This window comes from Stenella coeruleoalba, assembly GCF_951394435.1.
Source record: "Stenella coeruleoalba genome assembly, chromosome: 21".
NCBI classification, from domain to species: domain Eukaryota; kingdom Metazoa; phylum Chordata; class Mammalia; order Artiodactyla; family Delphinidae; genus Stenella; species Stenella coeruleoalba.
The window spans coordinates 26943929-26964959 of record NC_137167.1 but is presented as its reverse complement, the minus strand read 5'-3'; the positions used below and the strand labels follow the sequence as shown (position 1 = coordinate 26964959).

The following is a 21031-nucleotide window of genomic DNA, read 5'->3' as shown; positions in this document are numbered from 1 at the left end:
GCTAACACAATGGAGTTTATTCTTTGTGCCCAAATAAGTAACCACTTTATTATGCAATTGAAGCATTTACCCTTTTGGAGACTGTTCTGATATCTGTACAAAATCAGTATGCTGTTATATCCGGATTTTTTTCCTTGTTAGTCCAGTTTATTTCTGTCTTTTCTAGAAGGTTTATTAAAGGGTCATTTCTCAGTTATGTCTCCCAGTCAGTGTCGCCGTAGATACTAATGGAAATATGGGGGGAAAGGGCTCCTTATTCAAGTATGTTTAGGTCGAGCCGTCCACCCTCCCTGGTCTACCTTGAGTGTCCGCTACTGACTGCTCTCTGTGTACACTTACTATTCCAGCCTTCCTTCTCCATGCCTCCTATGATACTACTTTTTGGGGGGTTTTTTTGTTTTGTTTTTTGTTTTTGCGGTACGTGGGCCTCTCACTGTTGTGGCCTCTCCTGTGTGGAGCACAGGCTCTGGACGCGCAGGCTCAGCGGCCATGGCTCACGGGCCCAGCTGCTCCACGGCATGTGGGATCTTCCCGGACCGGGGCACGAACCCGTGTCCCCTGCATTGGCAGGCGGACTCTCAACCACTGCGCCGCCAGGGAAGCCCTGATACTACTTTTTGAATGACAACTTTCTGTGAATTCACATAGTTTCCTGGTCATTCTCTTCAAAAGATGAGAATCTGGACAACTTAGTGCCTTTACAGATGTGGTTTCCTCTTCATTCAAAACCCTTCTTCAGGGACTTCCCTGGTGGCATAGTGGATAAGACTCCACGCTCCCAATGCAAGGGGCCCAAGTTTGATCCCTGGTCAGGGAACTAGATCCCACATGCGTGCTGCAACTAAGAGTTCACATGCCACAACTAAGGAGCCCGCCTGCCGCAACTAAGACCCCGCACAACCAAATAAATAAATAAAATGTTAAGAAAACGAACCCTTTTTCATTCCTCACCAGGCAAAGCTGCATGCAGATCAAGCACTGCCTGTTGCTCGCAGTCGTCTCCTCTTCCTTGAGCAGAATTGTGTTCCCCCTGCCTTCCTGTAACACTGTTTATATACCAAAATTGTGTGTCTTCCAACTTTATCTTTCCATATTTGTATCCTTCATGTGTCTTCTCCCGTTGTTGCACCATCAGTGCCTGGGAAAGAGTACAGAGTGCTCATTCTTTTATTTAGTTATTTATTTTTAATTCAGTGAGTGTTTGCTGAGCACCTACAAGGTACCAAGAATTATTCTAGGCCCTGGAGACACAGTAGGGAATAAAACAAAGGGCCTGCCTTCATAGAGCCTGTAATCCAGTAGGGGAGATAGTAACAGAGGATGCTATCAGAAAGAATAAAACAGTGAAGGAGTTAAAAGATGCTGACGTGTAGAGAATTGCCACGGTAGGTCTATCTGATAAGCTGACGCTTGATTTCAAAGAAGTCAAAGAGCAGGCCAGGCTGCTACAGGGGACGTGGTCCTCAGAAGAAGCAAGAGCAGCAGTGGGAGTGTGCGGGCAAGTTTAGGGTTAAAGAATGAGGTGGCTGTGGTCAGAGCCCAGTAATTGAGAAGGTCATATAAGTACCTTGGCTGTGAATTGTGTTATGCAAAGCCACTGGAGGGATTTGAACAGGGATGGACATGATCTGACCGTTTTCAAAACTCATTTTAAGTAACATCCAACGTTAACACAGGGTCTTAGGTAAGATGCTGTTACACAGTAAGCCCCACAGGAGACAGCAGAAGCTGAGGCTGCGGGGTTGATGCTGGAGTGAAGTGGACCAGGTCAGCTGGGATCGAATGTGTCTGAAATACAGACAGGGGTCAAGGTCTTCGTCTCTGTGAATGAGGATGCCACGCTTCACGTGGCAAACACGGGGACTGAAGCAGGTTTGGGAGGAAAAATATAAAATTTTGCTTTGGGAAATTGTAGGTATATATCCAAGAGGGGTTGTCAAGAGTCTTGAGTTCACAGAGAGGGTCAAGTCAGGAAAAAAATAATTGAAGTTCATCAATAAATAGACAAAATTTAAAGACGTGGGGCTGGGTAAGCTGGGAAATGAGTGTAGCTGCACAGAAAGAAGGTACTAGGTTTTGGCTGGGGCAGGACATTTTGGTGCAAAGATGAGGACTATTCAAATCATGGACTGAGAAGGTGGGACCCTGAGCTAGGAGGAGAGACAGGATAACCCTCCAAGGAGGAAGAGGGCTTCCACTGTGTAAGTAGGAGGAGGCAAGGCTTGGTGAGCGGGCTCACAGGGGGAGGCCGCGGTGGTTCTGGTCTGGAAGCGAGCCCGCTGGCGGGTGGAGAGGGACTGGGAAGAGGTGCCGTGGAAATAGAACGTGGAGCGCCTCTGAGGAACTGGTGCCGGAGTTGCCCCACCAGGCATGGCGGCTGTGGTCGTCATGAGGTCATGAGAGTGGTTTTTATTCGGTGGATTGCTGTGTCGCATTCTTATAATGGGCCCTGGAACACATGTCTGTGTGCTCATGGGAATGAGACTAGAGAATTGATGAAGAAAAATAGAGTAAGTTATAAGAACAAAATCTTTGAGTCCGGGAACTTGGAATCCTGAGGGCAATACATTTTTCTTCTGCTGGATGCCTAGCTGGAAACGTATGCTGTGCAAATACACACTGTGTAATAGCCCATAAGTGACAATTGACACAAGAGGACCTTTATGTGACCTTGTGTGGGAGGGTGGAACTAATCCACACCTCTAATCTCATGGTGTTGGATCAGGCTTCCTCTTTCAGTAGGTATTTTTCAGAGGACATCAGTCAAAATATGAAATAAAAATATACACAAAGAACCATACGATTACAGTGTTTTTCTCTATAATACAATAGATCTAACAAAAATAATAGCAAACTGTTCTCTTATTTGGCAAGAGTTTTCAATTGCTTTTAAAGAAATGACAGCAAAGATGTGATTCGAGTTGAGAGTATACAGTCTATTAGGAGGAGAATGACTTCTGTCAGATGAAGATACAGTTCCCTGGATTGTGACAGCTTTATTTTACTATTTCCTAGAAAGTCTACCATTATGTTTTGGTATGACAAATAAATATTTGTTGAGTTGAATTGAATGATAACACCTTTTTTGTTCCTTGCTGGGTCATACTAAAAATAGGTCAAATTAATGAGTATATCTCCAGAGTGGTGAGAGTAGTTTGAATATGTTAGGGATCCAGAATAGAGTTTTGACCTAAATGAAAAACAGGAGAAAGACAATGTAGAAAGCGTGGAGCTCAGATGTTGACCAATAAGTTGGGTGAGATGAGGGAAAAACTGGAGCAGAGATTTCCTCTTCATACGGGGTTGGGATGCCAGTGATGAAACTTGTGGATGATGGGAATAGAAAAGATGGATTAAAATTGAGAAATATTGGGAGAGATGATGGTTTGGATTTAATATGTTCCTTGAGAATACAGAATCCACACTTTAGAGTCAGGACTTGAAAGATAGTAGTTGGAAATCAGAAAGCAAAGGCAGTATCTTTTCAGATGAACTAGCACAGTTTCCCCACCACCATAGGAAAAACTTTCGTCTCCCACTCATTGCAATAATGCTCATCCTTTAATTGATGCTTTAACCTCTTTGAAGCTCTTTCCACCATTCAAACCCCTAATGGTGGCCCACTGTTTGATCCTGTTTGACTAAACACTGGGCATTACACGCTGAGAACACAGCAAGAAGGATCAACAACACACTGAATGATGGCCCATGAGACCCATGACAACCAGAGTGCAGTTGTACCCATATATAGAGATTTGAAAGAGTTGGTACTAAAGAATGAGACAAATACAAAATGCTGTTATTAGTACTGTTATTTTGGACATTTAATCCCCAAATGCAGCAATACACCAGACATTATTCTTTTTTTTCTTTTTAACTAAATTTAGCACTTTCTTCCTGGGTAGTTTACAGAAATTTCTAGCAGGATCCAGAATATTTTTCATTACGCATCAATAAAACATGGTTTATAAATTGAAAAATAGACGGGAAAAGGTTTTGCTATTCCATACTGAGGTGTATTTTAGGGGTGAAATTGGTTATGATAATCTTTCCGCCCTGTGAAAAAACCCTGTGATACTGCTTTTAGTTTGTTCTCCATTGGGTCTTGTTTATCCAAAGCACCTTTAAGAGGACAGTAACTGATTTTAGCAATTAGGCGTATCACTAAAATAATTTCATACTGTTAAAGTGACAGTTTTGGGTGGATCATGTTACTATAATGTTATACATTTATTTTTAAAAATACTGTATTCCATTTGTCATGAGAAAACTCACAGTACAAAGGAAGACAACCCATATGACAGTTACAGCAGAGCCGGGGGGGGGGGGAATATATATATATATGTTTATTTTTTAAGTAATAGCACCTTTTTATTCTTGCTAAATAGTTTTTGAGTATTTAGCCGGGTTCCCACGAGTGCACTCTGTCTCTTCATGTCTCAGAATATGACCTCGAGCCTTGTGACGATCCTGGCGTCCCTGCCTTCAGCAGGAGAATCGGTTTTCACTTCGGAGTTGGAGACTCTCTGACGTTTTCGTGCTTCCCAGGTTATCGCTTAGAAGGCGCAACCAAGCTCACGTGCCTGGGCGGGGGTCGTCGTGTATGGAGCGCATCTCTGCCAAGGTGTGTGGGTAGGTGGTCACGTGCTTTCATTTCATTCCCCCGGGGGGCAGGGCGGTGCGGTCAGCGGTCAGCGTGCAGGAACCTGCCGGCAAGGGAGACAGGAGGCCGGCACTGGGCGGGCGCTCCGCTCCCCGGGGAAGCGGAGGAGGGGCCTCTCTGGGCTGTGGTTACCTCATCGGTGAAGCCAGCCCCTTTCAGCCCCAAGACACCCTGGCTGAAGAGGAATGAAACTGAAGCATGTGTCAAGCATATTTATGGAGAAGAAAAAAAAATATGTATACACACACACACACACACACACACACACACACACACACTATACCTGGGACAAAAGACAAAAGCTAGAAGCCATGCTGTATTAACACAACCTTTGACAATTCTGTTGCTTAAAAGCAGTGGTATCACCTGGTATAATGATGGGGACAATTTAAAATACTCGTTTTGTTGTTTTTTTACACTTTAACTCTGATTAGATGATCGTGCATACTCTCGCAAAGTGGGCGTTGTAGACGTTTTAATGCTGAATTAGCTTTTTCACAGTGTTCTTGAAGAACTCAAGAGGTCATTCCAGAGAGTAATAGGAATCTTCATTTAGGTACTTGAAACTAGGCACTGTGCTAAGACGGAATTAAGATGCCCATTCAGTGGGGTATATTTATTGTTAATCTGAACCTGTGCTGCTGTAGGGAGTTCCTCAAATCGTGGTGGCTCAGTTTAACTATGGAATCTTGGCCGCAGGTCTAGAGGGTCTGGTCATTAGCCCCAGAGGCAATATCTGGTAACTGTCACTTGGCCACGTTGCTCAGCATGTAAAGGGCGTACAAGCTGTCCTTTAAAGTCACAGAAACTGGCTAATGTAGCATTATGACATTTGTCTAGTGATGAACCATGGACCCCCTTAATTGTGAGCCTTCTGAGTCCTTGAGGCACCTGTGATCTTACCAGCTGATAAACTAGAGGCAGGTGGGAAAGTTGTGAAAATAAGATTTCATAACCCATAAAAATGCTAAGTTGTTAACTTAGTAAACCAGAGTTTTCTGATGCACAGAATCTCTTCAGTTATTTAGGAATATTATGTGGTTCACAAGTTAATATACTGTCTTTTTGTGCTCCAGTGTGCCATAGATAGTAGGATAGTGAGGACGTCATTATAGAAAAATTACACAAGTGAACACGAATCAAATCATCTTTATCTCTTGCCAGGGCACATATCTGATCTTTCTATGATGTGGTTTTCTCCTAAAACAGTAGTTCTCACTTTTTTTTTTTTTTAGTTATGATTTTTATTTGAGATTTGGATGCCAATTTTGAACACTATCTCAAGAAAAAAAGATACAATATTTTCTAGATGATCCTAGATGTTCCCAGAGTTGCCTAGAATCCATATGCCCCAAATTGGAAATTACTGAGCAAGATAGTTTAAAATCTGGGGGAAAAACTCCCAACTCGATGAAGTCAAAGCCTTAATCCACATATGTAACATTGCCTATTGATTATAATATTCCATTTGCATTATTCTATTATTTTGTCTAGATTCATTATCTTTACACTCTTAGTCTTGTTATTTGGGGTTTTACACTGTTGCCTAAAGTATAAAATGAGGAGTAACTGGGGTTGAAATAATGTTTATTGAGCACTGATTCTAGACCAGCACTGCTCTGAGCTCTCTCCATGTGTTATCTTATTTAATCCCCCAGACACCTCTGTGAAGTAAGCACTATTATTGGCAGTTCCATTCTACAGGTGGGAACACTGAGGCACAAAGAACTTAAGGCCTTTGCCCACCGGCACACAGCCAGCAAGATTCCAACACAGGGCACCTAAAACCAGGCCTTTCAGCCCTGCTTTGCACTGAGAGAATGGCCTGGCAGGGCCATTCTTTTATTTCACCTCTTGTATTTTACCTACTGCTTCCTGACTTCCCTTCCAGCCATCTGGCCACAAGAGACCTTTAAATAAACATGTTAGTAAGGCACTAAAATCCACCAGGTGACCCACGTGGCACCTGGGAGTTCTCATTTCTCCCTTTCTCTCATTCTCCACATCGGATTAGTTGCTAGTTCTGAAGATTCTGCCTCTCCCCAGCTCTCCAGGGAGGCTCCCCGCCCATCCTCTCTGCCCAGCCTTGCAAAGGCTCTCAGCTTCACATCCCGAAGATGCTCCCCACCTCCAGGACAGCGCCAACCACTGTTGCCGCAGCCCCCCGAGTGATCTGTCCGAATTCAGAACCTCACAAATTCATCCCCCTTAACAGAACCCATGAATCAGCTCCCATAATGTGCAGAACAAACCTTCCACTCGCCGGGGACGCAGGCCCCTTATTCACTGGCCAGACTCTCTGACGTCTTGCCCAGCTCACTCGACCTGAAACTGCCCTGGTTCTCTCTTATGCTCAAGCCTCTCCCTACACTGCTCCCTCATTTGCAACGTGCACCCCCTTTTCTGCCAGGCTGACTTTCTCATTTTGGAACTCACCTCCCATGTAAACTCTTTCTACCCGCTTACCCACCGGCTGGAGAGGGACCCTCCAGGATAACCACTGTACTCCAGTAAACTTGTCTTCCTATTTCTGTCTCTCCCGTTAGGCTGACCTTTCCTTACAGTGGAGGCTGCCTAGCCCTAAATCCAGCTCTGTGCCTTATTCAATACATGTTTGTCAAACAAATAAACATTATTTCTGTTGGAAGCTCCTATCTTGATCTCAAAGTTTGATTCATTAGGACGCTGTGTCTGTCTTTCTTCCTGTAAAACCATAGAAATAAGAATAATCTATCCCTAGACCAAAGTTGCAAATCCAATCCAAAGATCACAGGTGACCCTGGAGGAGTGCCAAGTGGAATGCTCCTTTCCCTTTTTCTAATAAACATCTGGTGGTAAATAGAAGTTCTAGTGAACACCTGGGCTGAGAAGCGGCCCTGTGAGATGAGGGGCATTGCAAAGCCTCGGTAGTATTTAGGGGGGTAAGTTCTTCAGCAACAGAATTGGAATCCAGATTAGCATGATGAGTAGGCAGATTGAGAGAGTATAGATTTTCATCTACTGTGTTACTATCAAATAGTAAATTAATATCCCCAATAAAATATTTATTGATACAGAATATTTATTATTGCTTACAAATAATATGGTTAGTGCTATGGATGTGGACTTCCAGCTTCCAGAGCTGTGAGAAATAAATGTTTTTTTTTTTTTTTTTTTTTTTTTTGTGGTACGCGGGCCTCTCACTGTTGTGGCCTCTCCTGTGTGGAGCACAGGTTCCGGGCGCGCAGGCTCAGCAGCCATGGCTCACGGGCCCAGCCGCTCCGCGGCATGTGGGATCTTCCCGGACTGGGGCACGAACCCGTGTCCCCTGCATCAGCAGGCGGACTCTCAACCACTGCGCCACCAGGGAAGCCCTAAATGTTATTCTTTAAGCCTCTTGTCTGTGTTCTGTTACATCACCCAGAGCTGCTAAGACCATCTCATGGGTTGATGCTTTTGTACAGAAGAATTAACTGAAAAATCAATTGACTCCTTTCTATTTTGTTCATTTAATTTTAATAAGTTTAGTTCCATTACAAAACTCTCAATGACAATTCAATTTTAATTACAGTTTCAGGAGGTTCTTTATAAAAAAGAGCAAATGATTCATTTTAAGGGAAATTATATTCATTCATCTTAAAATCACTTTAAATGGATTATGGGAAGAACTGAAACTTGATCCATTTAATTGCTCTAGGCATGGAGATTTGCAATGGATGTCTGAAATCAAGTTCAAAGAATTTCTGAAATTCTGATGATTTACATTTTGTAATCTTCTGAGCACCTGCTTTTTACCATTTGTTGTATTTCACTTAGTTATCTCCTGTGGGACAGCGTCTCAGGCTTTAGTGCACCTTCCTCAGTCTTCTTGACACGTTTCAATTCTTGCATTTGGAAATGTGTTGCATTCGTCTTTGTGCACTAGTTGATTTAATTCGAAATAAATTTAAGTCAGTGGCCTGCCTCAGAAACAGGATCCCAATGCAGGCATTCCTGTTCCACGGCAGGACATTCTGTGAGACATTGAATTAAGACGTTCGGAAGGTGTGTTTCCCACAACAGCCTCATGTTCCTACTCTTTTGGAGTCATACATGCATACATGTTCCTCGTGGGTTACTTAACATCTATAAATGTAATTAATTATCACTATTGTATTTTGACAAACATAGTGTGGTTATTACCAGACCAGCTGGAGTTCAGATCACAGCTCCACCAACGCCCCACTCCATGTGATCTTGAGCAAGTTAATTATTAACCTAACACTATCTCAGTTTCTTCATCTGTAAAATGGATTTAGTGTTGATACTGACCTCATGGAATTGTTATATTTATTCAGTGATATAATAGTTATAAAAATGCACTCAGTGCAAGTGACAAATAGACCAAAAGAAAAGCAGATGGCTGTACCCAGCTGGGCAAAGTGTTAGTACATTTTATAGGCTCTACAATTACTTGTTTGATAATCTTCCAGTGTGTTCCTCTGGACTGGGAATTCTAGAATTTGTTGACATGTCCATTTTCACACTACAACACTCTGTGTTTTCCTTTAGAGTGTTTAGGATTCACTGTTTTCTTTTAGTGCATCTCCTCTTTTCCAAACAGATGTTTATCAGGACACCTCTGTGCTCCAAACCCTCCAGGGACCCTGGTTCAGTGACACCCATACACCCACTGCCATCTGGTTCAGTCTCTCTTTACAGCCAGATCCCCTAAGTCCTCTCAAATGTTCCCCTGCTCTGTCGCGTCCGTAAGGCCACCTGAACACCCACGTGTCTCACACCTGAGACTTTGCCATGTGCCATAGCTCCAGGTCCCCGACCCGCGTTTCTCACCAGACCTTTGATGTTGCCAGCCTGCTATGGAACCAAGTCAGAATGAACCAAGACCCTCAAGACCAAATGGCTGATCACGTTCAGCCTGTAAAAGGTCATATTTTCTTATTGGTCTTCACATAAAATCAGAAAACAACTCCAGCAGCAGCCACCCATGTTCATCGGAATAGCGTCAAACACAAATAATTGCCTAAAACCGAGGAAAGTAACAATTTAAAAAAATAAAAGTAATTACATGATCTACATGAAAATCTTTGGAGAATATAAAGTGATACAGATATAAATCAAATAGTAATAATGCATATTATATGTCTATATTAAATAAAACACTATAGTAAAATAGGCTTTTTAAATTGATGTTTGTATACCAGGTTTGTATACTCTACAAGCAATTTCATATTCTTGGAGAAAAATTTGAATAAATACTATCTTTTAAGTCCTGTACTGTACACTCTAGAATAATGAATTCTGACCTTCCACTTCTAAGTGCACGTGCCATGTATGTGTAGGTTCACTCACAGATGTATCATGAGTAAATTAATTGTTATTGCTTATTCACTTAGGAACTTTACTTGCATCTCAGGTTATGAGCACTAGTTGCCCTGACACTAGTGGAGGTTTTGTGTTCAAGAGGCGAGTATAAAGTGAGCGGAGACGTGCCGGCGAGGCGGCTGGCCCTTTTCCGCGTCTTTCTACCAGTTATAGCAACGGCCTTGTTCCTCTGCCAAGAATTACTGGTTACGACCGGCCAGTTAATCTCCCACACTCATTACTTCGATGTAGTGTAGACTTGCACTTAATCAGCACCACTTATTATATATCTGCTTTAGAAAAAAATCCCAGAATCCAAATCTTCACAAAAAGACATGTAAAATTACATCCTTAGATTTGATAAATTTTTTCTCCCTGGCTACCCAAATGCTTAAGCCTTCTTTCTAGTCCTGCCTTTTCGTTGTATTATGAGAAATAAATGGTTAATGTCCTAAATGCTAATGTGAAAACAAATATAACCTCAGTTAATTGGTAACTTAACTTTTATCCTATCTGGATAAAATTTTTAAAAGTATACTGTCTTCTACAACAAAATTTTGCTCTGCTAGTTTCATTACCAATAATTATGAATAATATTATGAACTTTTAACTATAAAGTATATCCATCATTAATTAGCATTTTTTAAAAGTCCACAATTCTTTTCCTAAGCTAAGCACTTAGAGGTTATATCAAATCAATAATGAGTCTGTACTAGTGGTGTGACCTTGGGAAAAACGACTTTTGAGCTAGTCTGTGCTTCAGTTTCCTTATCTGTGAAACGGGGTTTATTACCTCATCACATAAGGTTATTGTGAGGGTTAAATGGTTTAATGTAACTGAAGAACTTAGAAAAATGTGTGACATATACCATTTACACATCCGCCTTATTGTGATAGACTGAGTCTACATTTAAAAAAGGATACTCCTGAGCCTGGAAAATTCTCTGTGTGGCAAGTCTGTCAAGGAGAAGAAGGGAATAGAAACAAAGTGGTGTGAAGACCCAAAGGAAGGAATTCCATCCATAAGAAGAACAAGAGAACACACCTGCCGGACATAGGAGCAGAGCCTCCAGACAACAGAGAGAGAGGTGTAGGCTCCCCTGCCTCCGGGAGGGGAAAGCACGCCCTTCCCAGGATCACAGGGCTGGAGCCCATCGGAGTGGGTCTCCTTGGCTTTGCCTTCCTCATGGGACAGCCCCCTGAAGACACACAGGGACTTCTTGCAGGCAGTTTTCACAGTTACCTCAGAGTGGCAAAGCTCTCATGCCACATTTTGGGTTCAAGGTGTGTGCGCTCAGCACTGTGTTGAGCTAATTACCGTGGGTGTCCTTCAACCCCCCCTCCGGCCCCTTGACCTCATTCAGTCAAGAAACAAGACCACTCATCTCCTGATGGCCAGAGGGGGGCCCAGGGCCCGTATTAGCCCTTTTACCTCCTGCCCACCTCAAAGCATGTCTGACGCAAGGCTGCCCACACCTCACAGTGGATGTCCAGTGAACACAGTGCACGATGGACCTCATGCAGTCATATATGCAGTAAACCCAAACCCACACAATCAGTTACAGTAGCCATAAAAAGTATCCCTTCCAAAGTATTCCTTAGACTAAAAATGGTCTAGTTGCCACTCTATCAGTATTTATTACGTCTTTAATTGCAAGAGATGTTTTTTCAAACTTACAAAGTGATAGATAGAAGGACATAAATTTGATTTTTGAATGATTTCCTTTATTGATCACTGTCCAATTCAATTCTAAATAAAAATTCTTAGTGCTTGTGATAGGTTCCATATTCTGGTTATCAGAATTCTATGAGTTTCTTCTTTTATTCTCTTTGCGTCCAATATCTTTAACGAGTTTGAACCCCTTGCTGTTTGATACACAGAGCAGCCAAAGGGGGACCTTCTGATTTGCTGTTTCAGTGTTCTTTTCACTTATTTTGGCTTTTATGTTAAAATCACCATTTCTTCAGGAAATAAAAATGGTATAAGAATATGCAACAAAGCCCATGAATGATTACCATTTCTCAAAGAGATTACTTGCCCAAAATGCTTGTTGAATTTAAGAGATGAAGCCATACATCGTCAGTCTCAGAATTGCTGAGAATCACCAGATTCTTGACATGAAAGGACATCCACGTCCCAGCCGGAGCAAAAATGAAAGTCCAAACACAGCCTGAGAGACACACCACTTGCCTTTCTCACCATAAAAATGTTTCTTAAAAAGTATTAAAATTACACAAATATATAATAATAGTAACTATAGCTATAATTTTAAAGTTATTCTTATAAAATCCCATTGCCATGTTTTGGGGTCACCACTTCCCTGTGCTTCTTTCTCAACACTGTTTCCCATGAAACCCTCCTTCAGGTCCTTATGGGGAAAGATCAGGGGCAGGTGAGCCAAGTTCTCTTGTGTTTCTCTCCCTGATTTTCTCCCCGACCCTTCTACATGGGGACATCATGAGATTCAAGGGCGCAAGTCATCATGCGCTGATCCTGAATCTCCAGCTTATTCCTTCCATCACTCAGGCCAGGGAAGGCTCGTGGTGCAGCTGATTTCAGTGATTGTCAGGGAAGACGGGGATGTCAGAGATTGGAATTATGAAAACGGGCGTGCACAGGACATCTGCCACAGTTGTGTGATACCTCAAGCAGCCCCCTTAGACTGAACCCTGTCCCCCTTTCTCTCACCCCCGTTACATGTAGGCATTTTACTGATTTTCAGTTTCCAAGTTGATCATTATTCTTCACACTCAGACTTACTTTGTAGAAATTTTAAAAATCACTGTGCTTTTCACATAGTGTGGCCAATAAGTTATTTCATGCAGACTCGCATGGAGCGCTCTTGTCACACAGACACAGGCATACACACAGAGATGCACACGCACATGCACACACATCATACATATGCAAACACACACATACACAGAGCAATTTTATTATTTTATGATTGTTTTGGACGAATAGAATTTTAGGAGTTAGCCTAACTCTCACTTTCATAGGTGAGGAAACAGGTGCTGAGAGTTTAGGTGACTTTCTCCAAGTTGGCAGAAAGTGGAGAGCTATATTTATTTTCATTTTTACTCTGATTAAAGTTCTTTATGCAAATTTGGATGTAGAGGTGAATTGCCCTCTCCTTTCGTCAAGGGGAGAAGAACGTATTTTCTGCCGCCGAAAGGGCTTCCGTCCCAAGCCAGGCAGATGGGCTCAGTGTTGTGAGACAGTAGCAGGGGACTCAGTGGTTTGGTCCACGGCTAGAATCCCCTTTAAATGCATCCAGGTTGAGGCCACAGAATACCAACGTGGGAAAACTGCATGGACATAACTGTCGAGTCAGCACATTGGAATTGGCGGGGATGCTTCATGAAGCAGAGATGGGGCACAGAGAGGTGACTGCCAGTGATACAGCCAAAGTGCTCGGGCATACCTATTTTATTCTAGAATTCTTTGTAAGTTAGGAGTAAGATGCATTCTATTAAAAGAAATAAAATCTTGAAAATAGGATGAATGGGGGTATCTTTCCTGTCCAGTGGATAAAACAGTAGAAGGAAGTCGCTAGTCTATAAAAACAATATGGTGCTAGCAGATACATTGAGAGAAAAGAGGGCTGTCATGATTTAAAAGTTTTTATTTATTAAAATCAATAATTCCGCTTTTGAATCCTCTTTCTTTTTTTAATGTCCTATTTATTTTAGCTGAATGTGGAGCAAGTGTCAAAGGAAATGAAGGAACATTACTGTCTCCAAATTTCCCATCAAATTATGATAATAACCATGAGTGTATCTATAAAATTGAAACAGAAGCTGGCAAGGGGATCCATCTCAGAGCACGAAGCTTCCAGCTGTTTGAAGGAGATATTCTAAAGGTAAAAAAAAATCTGTTTTAATAGGACTCCATCTTTCCTTCTCAAGGAATAAATATAATGTTGATCCATCTATATACATAGATATATACATATATTAACGTATCTTTATATATACACATATTTTCCCAATTTGTTTATCCAGCTGGTTTGAGAAGGTGGCCTATAGTATCATGTGTATGTGGACTTTGAAATACCTAAGTCTATAATCCTGGATCTAAAATTTATTAGTTGTGTATTTTAGAGATATTATTTAACATTTTAAGCCTTATTTTTCTTATATGTAAAAACATGCAATGGTACCTACCTTTTTGTGATGTTCTGAGGATTAAATAATATAGATACATATTTCAAGCATTGTTCCTAGCACATACTAATAATTGTAAAAAAAACTTGCAGGATCCCCAGACCAACCCTTTCTACAGTCGCTCTTGATTTGTAAATGTGATCATGACAGAGCATCCTTCAGAGCTAGAAGGATTTTGATGTGAGAGTAAACTCAAGCCCTGCCACTGTTGCTGGACCACAAAGCAGGGTTGATGTAGAGAAGCCAAGCCAGGATGAGGCAGAATCTCACTCAACCAGTCAGAGCTGTGTTCACAGGACTCCGAGGTGTGCTAGGCATAGGACCAGCATCAAGGGTCAGTGCAGTAGATGACTCAAAGCATCAGAGCCTCGGGGAACTGCTCCAGGTGGAGCACACCACTCACATTCCAGATGGACTCCAGAGAAACAGGCAGGGGGACGGATTCAAGGGGCACCCAGGTCTTGCCTTGAGCTCCAACTGCAAATGCCCCCAAACTTCTAAGGCTTCTGAAATAGTTTCCACCTCTCCTGTGACTATTTCAGGAACCTGGGGACCTCCCTGGCTCTAGGGGCTGAGTAGTTGGCACTTGTAGCCCGAGCCTCAGGGCCTTGAAAGAGAGTGGCTTTGAGCAACAAAGACCAACACTGGCTGTCATCCAGCCCGTCCACCTGCTCGTTCCACTGGGAAGTAAGCGACTTGTCCAGGCCACACGGCTTGTTTATGGCAAGAGAGGGACACATCTCATCCCGTTTCTAAAGTTCTAGGGTTTTTCAGTCATATGTGCATCTACATGGACACACACAATGCTCCATCTCAGATGCAGTAGATGTGACTCACTTGAAGCTGTGAGCATTAAGAAGCTATGCAAAGAGCCTGCTAAGAGGGGAACTTAGTGCCCTCCAGGTGTGTCCTCTGTTTGCACAGTGGATAAAGTGGGGTCGCTGGTAGGTTCCGTTATGTGCACAGGTCAATAGAAGCTTCCAGACTCAAGTGCTCATCACTTCCTCCAAGTCCACCTTTGACTATGCTTCAAGGTCACAATTTAGGAGAGAGGTTTTATTCTAGTTGTTCTTTCATTGTAATAGTCTTTTGAAAGCTCGTGCTGGCAGTATGAGTCGCTGTAATTAAGAAGTGATTTTCAGGTATGAAACTAGTACATCCTCACTGATCTGAAAAAAGTTAAATTTGCATCAAAGAACTGTTTTCTGAATTCTTTCAAATTTAGACATCAGTAAGCCTTTAAGGCAAACTTTTATGGAACAATTAACCATACTTTGGTGCAGGCGAGTGACTAGAGACACTGGATTAAATATACACTGATACATATTACTGGAATGGAAGGAAGCAAATCATTTTCATTTGTGATTGCGTGCTGTTTAAACTTGTTGATTATAACAAAAAATCAAAAAAACATCTTGCTTACCACCTTTACTTGCAGAGAAACTGTCAATCATCTGAAAAACCTAGATGCTGTGCAGACATACCTTTTATTGAGTATGCTAATAAATATCAAAAGGTTAAAAACATTTCAAGTGGGACTACCTTGAATTTTGAGCATAATCCCGCACACGTAGTGTGATCCATTAACAGAGACCAGAGTTTATGTACACACCCTCCCCCGCATAAACGTGATGCTTGCTTGTTTCATGTGGAAACACCGTGTAAGAGAAATACAGCTCTAAGGAGAGTGTCATGATAGGGATACGTAATGGAAAGCGAGGTTAGTTCTGGAAACAGAGCCCTCAGGTATAACTCCTGTAAAAGTGGGGACGATTTCCCCAGTCCTTTCAGCATTGTCATTCCAGAATTCCTTGTGATGTTTTCTAATCTGTGCTTATCTGCTCTCTTGGCTATTCCACTCGGAGCATATGGCGTTTATTATGTGCCAGTCTCCAAGGAGGGTCTGTAGTGCAAATAGTCATAGCCTTGTATTAACATATGACCCAAGGAACCTTTTCCTAATGACTGAAAGGGACACTTTGATCCCAGCTGCTTGTAGATGAGGATATACAACTAGGAGGTTTTGTGCTGAACTAAAATCGCTTGTTACTGATTTAATTGGAAGTAAACGTCAAGTCTTTTGCCTTCCAATACTATCTGGGTTGTCATTTGTGATACATGAGAAGCATGAATCCAGATTTTCACCTTGAGAGAGCTGACAACATAATATCCCCACTAGTCAGTTACTTTTTCGTTCAGAGATTTCTGCTGTCAAGCCCAGTGCTAACTGCTGGTGATGCAGATAAACAAGACAGAATTACTCTTCCAGAGATGCTTAATAATTCAGTGTGGCAATGGTTCATTTTTAGTGGTCTAGCTATGAGGATCCTGGAGCTAGATGCTGTCCATGTAAGCTATTAAATCTTGGAGAAGCACTCAAACAAGCTAAGACCAGTGGAGGTGACAGTGGAAGATGCTTCAGAGCTTTGAGGACCGAGCCTAAGTGTGTGTATTTCCTTTAATGCCCCCTCATCTCCATGGATTTCTATGAATCACAGAGAATTACATGGCATGTGGAGTAACGTAAGACCTTGCTGGAGAGGCCTGGACACTTTAGTTTTGAGCCAGCATGCTCTGGATTTTAAAACTCTTTATAATCTGGGTGCCAGCAACCTCACTATCGAATGAATCTATGTTAAGCCAAACAATGATTTTTCCTGCACTAGTTTGTTGCTAGCTTGCATGAGAAGTTATAGGGTATTTGATTTTCCTACTCGAGCATATGCATATTTAATTAAAATGAAATCAAATAATGATCCATTAAAGTAATCCTTCTAAATGTGTTTTCTCCATTTAGGAGTATGAATTTGTAAGTCTGTCAAGCAGCAATCATGGTTTACATATGCATTAGAGAAGAGCAGGAGAAGAAAAGTAAGAATTAATCTGTGTGAGAAGGAAAAGAAGTGAGAGAAATAGGCAGATATGGGGGAGGCTACCAGGGGCTTTGATATACTTTATTTAGATATCTTTTATCAAAAAGAACTGGATGTTCTCCAGTGTGATGTGATACATTTTCATTCTTTCTTCTAAAAAGCCCTTATCCATACCAGCAGTTCCTTGCCATGAACCATTGCAATGGTTTCAAGAGGCAAATGGATGAACCTTTGCCACGAAGCATTATAGTCTTGACCACTTAGCGGGGGTGTGAGTGGCTCAAAACTAAATTCTCCTAGAACGTGAATGCAGTTTGCTCTGGCATTAGGAACGTGTACTGTGGGACGCCCCCTCAATGCCCACGCCTTAAAACTGTCTGACGCACTCTCCACTGGGGGAATGTGATTGGCAACCCTGCACTCCTAGTGTGCACCTGGGAAGTCATCACTTCGTGTCCCTTACCTGTGATGTTTGCTCCGAACCAAGCCCGGTCCACTTGTCTTCCAAATGTTCGGGATATCCACCCAGGCTGTACAACCACCTGTGAAAATGGAGTCAGTCACAAAATGCTTCAGAGCAAGATGACCTCTCTCTCTGATATCGGACATGACAGGATTCCTTTGCTACAACAAATTCAAAACTAAAGTCACTGCAGGCTCAGGGGCTACAAAATGTGACAAGGTTTCAGCACCTCGACTTGTAACACATCTGGATGGAGGAGGAGACATTCACACTGAACTATGATACATCCTTCCAACCTTTGTAAGTGCCAGGCTTACAAAGGTGGACCATGCAACCTGGAAATGCAAATACATGATGATTTCATTTTAAATAAACACAGAATGTTCAGCTTGATGCAGATAAAATGATCTGGGCACAAATGGAATCTTTTGTCTTTAATGTTAACGGTAAAGATAAAACTTAAAGAAAAAAGATTGTTTGCAAGTGTCTTCCATCCACTCAGCTTTCTATAAACTGTGTCACTTTTTAAATTACTGTATAAAATCATATCTTTGAAAATTTGGATTTCTTGTTAAAATTGCTAACATACAAACAGAATTCATTGATAAGGGGATTCGTGCTCTGAATTCTCCTCAGGTCTACGATGGAAGAGATAGTTCATCACGTCCGCTGGGGGCCTTCACTAAAAATGAGCTGACGGGGCTCATCCTGAACAGCACCTCCAACCACCTGTGGCTGGAGTTCAACTCCAATGGGTCTGACACTGACCAGGGTTTTCAGCTCACCTATACTAGTAAGTGCCATACGACTTAATCGTTTCATTTTACTTTTATTTTCTCAGGATACATCTGTTACTTTGCTGATATGATACATTTTAAATATCGATTTTTTTTCCTGGCCCCCGTCCTGTGTTTTGGATTGCTGTTTAATTCTGTGCACTGTTGAGCGGGCAGAAAATTTAAACACATTATCAGAAGTAAGAGTTTGAAACGTGTTTATTTAGAAGTATTAGTATTTTCATAACATGACTGTACCTGAAAAGAAAATATTATGACATTTAAGAGATACTAGGGTTGGGCTTCCCTGGTGGCGCAGTGGTTGAGAGTCCACCAGCCGATGCAGTGGACGTGGGTTCATGCCCCGCTCCGGGAAGATCCCACATGCCGCGGAGCAGCTGGGCCCGTGAGCCATGGCCGCTGAGCCTGCGCGTCTGGAGCCTGTGCTCCGCAACGGAAGAGGCCACAGCAGTGAGAGGCCCACGTACCGCAAAAAAAAAAATGCTTGACTTAAAGAGATATTAGGGTTAAAATTATTGTGTGATTTAATGCACATTGACAAAAATTCATAGACAATATATGAAATATTTAAAATGAATGATATAATTAATAGTAATAGTCTTTGAATGCCTGCAACACATCAATACTTTTCTATTATATCTATCTATCTATACATACACATATTAGATTCCATACATTATGTAAAATAGATTACATGTGTGTAAAATATAATAATTTATACATATAGATACACACACGCACACATATAGGTGTGTGTGTGTGTATATATACCCTATGTTGTAAGTGCTTTCTTATCACAACTCATTTCCTCCTGAGAAAACTAAACACAAGTAATTGGAGTGTGTGTCCAGGATACCAGCTGTCTGAGTCAGTGGAACCAGGATTCGGTCTGTAGCTCACAGTTTTAAGCCGTGTTCTTAGTGCCCCCTCCATTAATATAATTAATATAAATCAATATGGAAAATGCCTTTTTAAAAAAAAAAGATGAATGTGAAGAAGACAGAGGAGGGTAAAACAAAGGAGGAGAAGGAATTATTCTTTCACAAAGAGAAGTTGGACGTGTGATAACTGTCATTTTCAACATTTTTAGTTCCAGAAAAATAAAGTAAAAATATAGTTATTTGGTATAGGTTATTAATTAAAATTAAGTAATAAATTAGCTAAAATGCTTAAAATATACAAGACAGTCCAATCCTTCACCAACCCGATGATTAAAAATCTTTGTGATACCAAATACCATGACATAAGAAATTAAAAATTTCGGATTTTTGAGCATGAAAGTCTATTAGTGATTATCAAGACTGATTCCTTTATTTGACAGATAAACAAATGAAGGCCTGAAAAATACAATAACTATCCCAGACATAAAGCTAACCCAGGTGCCTTAAAGGAGGATTAATTGCCTCAAATCCCCCTTGGTAGGTGAAATTACAGTTGAAGAATTATAATCCTTTTGACAAAAATAGCATTATAGTCCCATGGACAGGATGAGAAAACCCACATTTCACTTTCATGAATATAACCATTTAAAAGACTCCGCGAATTGAAAGCATCCTAATTATATCATGTACAAATAAATTACTAGCAGTTATATTACCAAATAAATTTATAATTACAACTTTTGTTTACTAGGATTCTACTTTAGAGAATTTCATCCTCAAAAAGGTTTCAGAGAGTTCTTGTCAAACCAGTTTGCTTTGATTACAGATAAAATGTAAACCGCCATGATCTCTTTTTCTTCTACTGCGGTTTTCCATCAAATGCTCATCAATTTTTAATTTATTACTCGGATGTGTCAACACACGCCTCCCAGTTTTTATACTGGTCTTACAGCCTTAGAGGAACATGGGCACATGAGAAGGAAGACAATGTGAAAGCTCTAGGCGCCTTTCTGAGTTTCCTGTGATGCACACCTGGGTCCCCCTCCATTGTTGCTTTGGCCTATCTGACAAATAGTGCTTCTTCCAATGGCTTGTAAGCAAAGAGCTAAAACCTTGGCCCGAGAGCTGTCCTCTCTCCTCTGTGCATCTTCACGACCTTATCCTCAGGGCCGCCCAAGTGTGGAGGTTGCTAAGCTCACAGCTACTTCCTAGGAAAGGTATCATGTTAGACTTCTACGTTACATTGCAGGACTTTTTCAGCCGTAGTTACCGCGTCCTGTTTTCCCTCTGACGATTTCCAAGGAGAGCAATTGTTGATTTGTGAGCACTCATTCCTCTCCTCTCATGGCAGTGCAAATTCAAGCCTGCTGGAATTTATAGTCACTTTATTTATTTATCAGTGAGATGGGGGTTACAGGACTGTTTCCAGAATTCTTACATCCCCTTTATTTTCCAAATGGCAATGAAGAAAGTCCATATGCCCTAAAAACGTGTGATGGGATTGAAATTAGAGGTTGTAGCTTCCTTTGTGTATCATGCCCACCTTCCCTCGTCAAGAAGAGTTGCTTCCACATATATACAATGGAAAATTACTCAGGCATAAAAAGAAACAAAATTGAGTTATTTGTAGTGAGGTGGATGGGCCTAGAGTCTGTCATACAGAGTGAAGTAAGTCAGAAAGAGAAAAACAAATACCGTATGCTAACACATATAAATGGAATCTAAAAAAATTTAAAAAAAAAAGGTTCTGATGAACCTAGGGGCAGGACAGGAATAAAGACACAAACACAGAGAATGGACTAGAGGACACGGGCGGGGGAAGGGTAAGCTGGGGTGAAGTGAGA

General features: G+C 41.5%; 1 protein-coding gene across 1 annotated transcript in view; it reads left to right on the top strand.

Annotated features, from left to right (window-relative positions):
- The window catches only part of CSMD1 (CUB and Sushi multiple domains 1), a gene marked incomplete at its 3' end in the record, with an annotated part of 609346 nt that overhangs the window by 322038 nt on the left and 266277 nt on the right, over positions 1–21031 (top strand). Inside the window, exons 17-19 of the mRNA XM_079909493.1 lie at positions 4444–4632; positions 13700–13869; positions 18146–18302. Coding sequence (XP_079765619.1) covers positions 4444–4632; positions 13700–13869; positions 18146–18302 — 516 coding nt within the window. The remainder of the gene's footprint in view (positions 1–4443; positions 4633–13699; positions 13870–18145; positions 18303–21031) is intronic.